Genomic DNA, 8,132 nt, shown 5'->3' on the forward strand with positions numbered 1-8,132 from the left:
TTTTGAAACTGGAATCATTCAAAAAAAATAATAATTTTTTAAATCCTTCGAAAAATCATCTCATCACGGCCGAAGATCTTTGCGAACTAGCTGCCAGCAACAATGGGAATTATAATGGTCAAGCATGGACGCCATTTCGGCTCATATCGGCCGGGGTACAGTACACACGTACAGTAGACTACACACATATACACAGCCAATCATAGTCACTGTCATTGCTTGCTGTATAATCACCCCCTGCTCCCTTCCTTAAGGACTGAGGTCAGGAACGTCCCGTCGACTCACCCGAGTCCTGACGCTCCCGGAGCCGACGTTCGGGAACAAGCGAGCGGCGCTAATGCCCCGGGAAAGCGAGACGTCTTGGCAATCAGCTTACTCTCGGTGAGGGTCAACACTGCTCCACAGTAATAAACTAACACTTTACTATGAGCTATTAAAGACACTTGATATGCAGTGAAAAAAATTAGGTGTGGGGGTGGGGGGAAATTCAAAATAAAGGCAGAAATCATCTTCGCTGAAACGCAGAGCAGGCTGCATTTGAATATAACTCAACTCTTGAGAATCACCGCTGAGTTTAAAACCAGTAGCTACTGATGAACCGTAGAATTCACCCTTACAAAGGACACAGTCCCTCGACTGTCATTAAGCACGTGTGTGTGTGTGTGTGTGGGGGGGGGGGTATGGTATGAGAGGGGCAGCGTGTGGGCCCGACGTCTGTATCCTTTACACGCTGAGATTGCAACGACAGAAACTGCTCCGGCACGGAGAGAGCGTTCCTGCAGGCCGGGCGGCTAACCAAACACACTTAATTGAGCCGTATCCGCGCAGCGGCGGCGTGCGCAAAGGTGAAAAGGAGTGCAGGAGTGAAATGAATGAATTCGTAATGCAGACGCTGCCTCCCCTCCACCCGCCTCCTTCCACCTCCACCCCACTCCCCACTACCTCCGGCCTGATGCCCCTTTCAGCTGGAGCCAGACTCGGAATGTTAAATGAGGCAATTGTGTCCCCGAGGCAGAAGTGTGAATGTGTGTGTGTGTGTGCATGCATATGTGTCCGTGTGTATGTGTCCACGTGTGTGTGGGGGCGGCGGGGGGGCGGGGGTGTTGGGATTGGGGAGAAAACAAGAAACGCAAGTGTGTGTGTGCGCTCCTTACTCCTGGGACTGGTCTGAGGTTATGAGGATTATGAGTGCAATGGGTATACCAGTATACTTGGCTTTCTTTGGGAGAGAGAGAGAGAGAGAGAGAGAAACAGCAGATAGGAAAGACGTAGGAGGGAAGAATCTTCAATGATTACAGTGTCATGTGATATTTATGATATATGTGACTCTGTTTGGGAATATTAAGTGATCTCTACCCATATTTGGAAAATGAAACTTTATTAAGCTTATACTAAACTGTCAGAAGAATGAAAACACGCCGTAAGGAAAACAAGACACTCCATGAACCTCGAGAGGTTTTACATCACACTGTCCGTAAGGAGGAACTGAGATTGATTTATCTCAGAATTACTATTCATCACTGATGTATTCAGTTCAGTCAGTTCATTCTGACGCACTGTAGGTGCATCACAGCAGTAATGTGTACGTGTAGTTTACCTAAATTGCACTGTGTGTAAAACACACCCACTGACACAACACGCACGCGCGCACGCACCCACACACACGCGCGTGCACTCTCTGAGGTGGCAGGCTGATAATCAGGGCTTTGTTTGGGCTTTAAAAGGACGTACTTGAGTCGCAGGACATCTCCAGGGCCCTCCAGTAAGAGCGTCAGAACATCAATATTTAAATCTCACATCTCTGTTCTGATTAGAATGCTGAACCGCCCCTCCCCCTACCGTTAAACAGCAGCGAGGGGGAGGCGAGTGGCTAGCGAGACAAAAAAAGCCCAATCGATGATCTTAGAGTCTAAGCTAGATTCCTAAGCAGTTTGTCACTCTCCGGCACAAGATACGATAAACTTCCTTTGACCTCCGAGATGAAGTTGCCATGGCGATCAGGGGAGTCCACTTTCTCTATTGATATTTTGCTGATGTTACAACCAGGCGAACGAGATGGCGGGGATGATAGCGCTGATTAATTAATACCGATATTGATCCGCGCGGGCACGAGACAGGGCTGTTAACTGGCCGGCTGAAAGTCGATTGGTGCCCGCGGCCGAGTACGCACCGGCGATATCGCGGACGCGAGCGGCTCGGCGACAAGCGGGCATTTGTTGAGCGCGGGTTCGCCGCTCGATCTTGACGGGGTCCTCCGAGACAGAGACGGAGCGCGTCCTTCTGCTTCCCGACAGGGCAGAAGAGAGCCAGGACCCGGCCGGGGTCGCCTGGACGCCTCCGCGTTCCATGCTGCCGACAAGGGCTGTTCGATGGCCAGTTCCCTGTCGTCGAGCAGGGGTCAGGGGTCACTCCCGGTGCATGGTGCCTTGTGGGAATCTTGGCAGCAGAATTCAGAAGGAAACAGGAAACAGGGGATGGAAGTGACCTCCACCTGCGGACGCCGGCATGACATGCTGTTTTCCAGGACCGACAGGGAGAGAAACACATGCCACGTGCGTCTTTCACACAGCGGTATAGACTCCCGACCCCCGCACACAAACGTCTACGTCTCCGTTACAGGAAGCCGCCATCTGCTCGCGCTGCGCACCCCGGCCCCTCTGACACTGCAGCAGAGTCGGTGAAAGCCTCTCCCGTGAGATAAATGGTTCCTGATCGCTTCCCTGTCTCTTCCGGACGTACCCCTACTGCCGAGCGGGCAACTGACGATAACAAAAACAACAATAACAAATAATCTCAAACGAATAGCTGGTGCGATAAAAAAAAAAAAGAAAAAAAAAATAAGATAAATAAAAAGAAAGACCCAAAACAAATTGTCTGTATATTGCTCCGGGCGGAATTTGCATATGCCCATTTGCATAGCATAATATGGCGGCTTCGAGCAGATACTCTCGGAGGCAAGCGCCGCTTCCTGAGCAGAGGAGAGGCGAAATAAAGGGCCAAGCTGTTAGCTGCCAGCAGATGTCCGCAGAAAGCTGGCACGTGGCGGGCGCTTTGGCCGCGCCGGGGAGGGACGACGGCGGCGAGCACGGAGGCAGGAGGAGCACTCGAGCGCGAGAGGACCCAGCCGGCCACGGCGGGAGGGAGGGACTTCAGACCGAGTCAGAGACGCGACAGAGCGGCTTCGGGTCCGGCGTTACGGCCAAACGTGTAGGCGAAGCTGAGGGGGGTGAACTACAGTTACCACAATGCACTACAGTTCCACCCCTCCATGTTCCAAAAATGACGAATAAGCGTCAGTAAAAAATATAGGCCAAGCCACTAAAAAAAAAAGAAAAAAAAAAGAATGACGCTTCAAACGTCACATGCCGCTGCAGTTTTGAAAAAATAAAGACACACACATGCCCACACACGCCACCCCTTACTGTTGCTAAACTAAGCACTTTCCCGTCCGTACGCTTGTACAGGAATCTATAACTCTTTTCCTCTGCAGTACCAACATTCACATCCATTAGCGCGCGCGCACGCGCACGCACACACACACACACACACACACACACACACACACACGTTGGCAGCCAAGTCAGCAAACACTCTCACAGCACCACACCATTATAAGCTGCGATAAATCCCGCCCAGAGATCTGAGTGTCAGCTGATAGGCCCGAGCTTTGAAGTGACATCATCGGCTAACGCATCGCAACGCAAAAAGGCTGCACGGGTGCGCATCGGCGAGAAGCTATGATGTCAGAATGACAACCTGTGACATGTGCCGTTACCGCGAAGGCAGGAGCTCGGTCAGAGCTCTCCATCTTGCCAGTCCCACCTCAGCGTGCGAGGCGGATGTCTTTGGTAAGCCTCGAGGCTCCCGGTTTACCCTGCACGTCTGACTAAACCCCGATACGACACATTTAACACCTGCCTTCCTGTTCATTCCACGTTTACTCAAGGTGCTCCCTCACCGCACCTGTTCGCACCTGATCATCCGACGAACCGATCCATTCCCTGGCTCCGCAATTAAGACGATGGATCAAAAAGTTCTTTGCAACAACTCCACTAAAGGACGCGGATGAGGAATTTGGCCATATAGCAGAAACACCTTCACATACATTCACCAACATACATGCATTCCACTGCGTCCCTCTGTAATGACGGTGAATCGCTTGTCCAATCACTAAAGCGCAACAGGCCTGACGTGGCACACGGATGCAGCATCAGACCAAGAAGCGCCGCGCACACACGTACAGCCGAACGCCGCTACACAACAGAACGCGCAGCCCCTATAACTGGTCCATTTCCCTCCCTGTCTGTGGAGAAACAGAGAGGCACCCTCCTTAAGTCGGCCAGCCCTCTCCACAGCCCCTATCCCCAATGTTTTGGGGGGTGGGGGTGGGGGGGTCAATTTTACAGACAAATTCCACCAAAGGCCATGGTTTCATTTTAACTCCCTGCATGTCCGCCCTGCCAATTAGAGCAGCAGAGTACATCCAGTGTGAACGCACCAGAGAACCTGAACAAACGCTTTGTTTGGGAGGTGGGGTGGAGAGGAAGAGAGAGATAGGAGTTCACACCTCACACATCAGCCACGGCCGATTGCGAATCCGTCCGGCATCGGCTATATTCTCGACACTTTCCATCATAAATTTGACTGCCTCGACGCGGCTAACAATCCGGGCGATTTATTGGCACACGGGCGAGCACGGCGACACGGGCCAAGACCACAACAGCAGGCCTCTGGCGCAGAGATACAGGCCCGATAACGCTGAACTGAGACTGCATACACTCCCATAGCAAACACCTCCGCTCCTATCAGCTCACCCCATCCAAATCTTATTACAATACACAATAATAGTCAAGAAATAAAATTGGGGGGATCGGGGGATGTGTGGGTTCTTTGTCTGTGGCGGGGGGTGGCACAGAAAACACCAACCTCCGAATATATAGATTTATTTTAAAAAGATAGCGAGTGAAGAAATCAGATGTAACATTTGCCCACCAAAAAACAAGGGAGAAAAATACATAATTTATCAAGGTATTATCGGGATATCCAGGCAGGCCAATCAAGGAGCGGAGAGGGACCCTTTTTTGCCTTATCATCCAAAGGGGTGGAAACGGAGAAGGGAATTATCAGGCTGCTGCAGATTGCCGAGCTGGAATTTTAATGGTAATAATCGGGCCCTCTGATGGTATATCGCTCCGTCCTATCTTTCCCATTATCGGCCGCTATCTCCCCAGTCATCGGAGCAAATTAATGGCGCTCTTTCACCATCTCCTTTTTATCAGGGCTCCGAGAGCGCCCGAGGGGAAAGAAAAGGCAAAATATTAAAATACTGCATAAATCACAATTTTAGATAACCGGGGGCCCGACGTGTGCCGGTGGACGGGTGGGGTGGGGGTTTAGGTTGTGGGGGTTGGGCGTCAGACTGCCCGCCCCCCCTTCTCGTCCTTCAGAATGACTCTGACTCGCTGGTTTTGATCCCCCCCCAGAAGCCAATGGTTCAACCCGATGGCAGCACAGCACAGTGTGACCTTTCCTCTTTCAAAGTGGTGCGCTGCAACAACGTCTGCGTTTTTGCGCTTTTGATTCGGGCCTGCACGACAGGTGCTTGGGGACGGACCTCGTGATTGGCTCGCCTGCCCGCCACTCCTAGCGGTGTTCCCCTGCAGTCCAGCACCTATTCAAAATATTTTATACCATCTCGTCATGCATGTTCTGATGCTTGTATGTTACAGGGCCAACAGCACAACCAGTGTTCGCTGCATTCCATCAAACACACCTTACTCGCTGAACTCTCTGGCCCACGGTTCGATCAGTAACCATTGTTACTGCACACTTGGCAGCCTCCAGTCTTTACACCACTGACCAAAACTGAGCAAAGCTTCTTATACAGCCAATTGGGTTAATGGACATCTACCAGCCTCGATCCGTTTTTACATTTCAGTTTCCTATACCATTTGTGGAATAAAATAACAATTAAATGCTAATAGAAATGTTCATGTGAAAAATCCACCTTCTCATTTGTAAAAAAAAAAAGTTAAATGAATTTAACTGGACATAGATTATAAAAAATAAATAAACAAAACCTTTTTGACTGTAAACAGCTTGAAGAAAACCTGGACTGTAAACACACACACACACACACACAAAAAAAAACACTGGTACAAATGGGCATAAACACAAACAGACAATATTGATTTGAGAAAAAAGGAAATGAGTTTAAGACATACTATCCCCTCAATCCGACTGAGGAGAATACAGAGTCAAGTAGTCCAGGGGGAGAATTTAACCTGTCTCTCTAAACAATTAATAACAGTACAGACACAGTATATACACACACACACAGCTACTTTAAGGCCTTGCCTCCTGAATATCAAACATTCCATTCAGTAGTGTATAAATCACACGAAATGCACCAACGACATTTTGCTGTCTTCAAACTGTTCTTCTTCTTTAATACATCTACATCACATCATATGACAGATTCTGAAACCAGACAAAACATCCTGAAACCAAAACATCCTTTGCCAAATATTAAACAAGGACCCTAATCCACCTTTGTTCTGTTTATGTATTTTCATAAAATATAATAATAGAAATCACAATGTTTACTGTTATACTGATCATTTATATTTATTTTTATACATATTTTGTGCCACAAAAGCAATCAGAAAAACTCAGAAAAGGTAAATATTTCTGCTTCAAGCAATTATAGGAAAATAAGTTCACACACACACACACACACACACACACAGATATTTAAAAAGGAATGCAGTTAACTTCCTGATATAATAATAAACCCTGTAACAAGGACAATCACCATTATTGTTATTATTATTGCCATCATCATCATTATGGTTAAAATAAGTTATTATATTGTTTACCAAAATGATATATGCCCAAACCTTAAGATTTAAAATGTGTGTGTGTGCATTCATATAAAGCAACATATCTTGAGTATCCCAGATGATATGATGGCATGCTCCTTAAATGTACACGTACACACACTCCCTTTTTTCCCCTGTCGAAATGACGACTCTGGCGCTTCAAAGCATGTTAAGATGAAGATCTGCTCAACGTGGCCCTGTGGCGTACAGCACCATAGTCTGACCGAATACCTTCGATGGAAACCGTGATGACATTTCTCCAGGAACAGCAAAAGGAAACGCAACGATTTGTTTTTCACGGTAAGCCTAAAAGAGTGACGAAACGCCACAAAACTAACCCCAAAGTCACACACATATACCACAGCTTCCTCCACAGAACATGGCATGCATACACACACACACACACACACACACACACACACACACACACACACACACGCGAATAAACCCCCACAACAGCCCCGCACCTGCCGCCTAGCCAGATTTCAACCATGCTTTACAACTTGTGGGCCGTTATCATCAACTTTTCTCCCCCGAAGACGCTGGCCTCGCTTGAAACCCACTCGAATAAACGAAGTGAAACTTACGTTTGATTTGCCGGGGGTTGCTCTGCTTTCGTCGGGACATGCCTGTTGTAAAGTGGCCAGTGGATCCAGGTATGACACGGACAGAGCGATAGGTTATGCTTCATCCAAGACACCAAAGGGTCGATGATGAAACCGAGAGGGACGGCAGCGATGGCTTTCTGCTCAACTGTTATTCACGCCGCCTATCGCTCCGATTCTCCTGTCCTCTCTCTCTCTCTCTCTCTGTTCTCTGGCACGCTGCTCCCTCCCTCCCTCTCTCTCTCTCTCTCTCTCCGTCTCTCTCGCTCTCTCTCTCTTCGTCTCGCTGTTCTCCGAGGCGAGGCTTGCACAGTGCGGCGATCCGCTAGGACTGACTGGAGAGGTGAAGGCGTGTGTCGGTTTTGTTTGAAGATAAGGTTTGTGCCTGCCCGGGTCCCGTAGGCGCTACTGCTCAACTTTACCACCGAGTTCCGCCGCTCCGGTGCATCCAAGCGGAATAAATGATCATCCACGTGTTGTTTGCTCTAATGCATCACGCACGTCGACGCAACAAATTTTCTTTTATGTTTTCTAGATTGCTTTGATAGGTTGGTATCATGGTTAAACGATTTTACCGCGATCAAACCTGACTGAATAATAAAAATGTTTGCATGTTATTTGAGTGAGCTTTTTCCACTGTTGACCC

At 48.6% G+C, this 8,132-nt stretch overlaps 1 protein-coding gene across 2 annotated transcripts in view; it reads right to left on the reverse strand.

The window, feature by feature from the left end:
* The window catches only part of zfpm2a (zinc finger protein, FOG family member 2a), a 109,183-nt gene extending 101,343 nt beyond the window's left edge, over positions 1–7,840 (reverse strand). For both annotated transcript variants that reach the window (XM_027009470.2, XM_027009469.2), the window contains exon 1: positions 7,469–7,840. In XM_027009470.2, the coding sequence (XP_026865271.2) occupies positions 7,469–7,508 (40 nt within the window). In that variant the 5' untranslated portion in view covers positions 7,509–7,840. The remainder of the gene's footprint in view (positions 1–7,468) is intronic.
* Between the last annotated feature and the right edge of the window lie 292 nt (positions 7,841–8,132).

The sequence above is a fragment of the Electrophorus electricus genome, chromosome 5 (genome assembly GCF_013358815.1).
Source record: "Electrophorus electricus isolate fEleEle1 chromosome 5, fEleEle1.pri, whole genome shotgun sequence".
NCBI classification, from domain to species: domain Eukaryota; kingdom Metazoa; phylum Chordata; class Actinopteri; order Gymnotiformes; family Gymnotidae; genus Electrophorus; species Electrophorus electricus.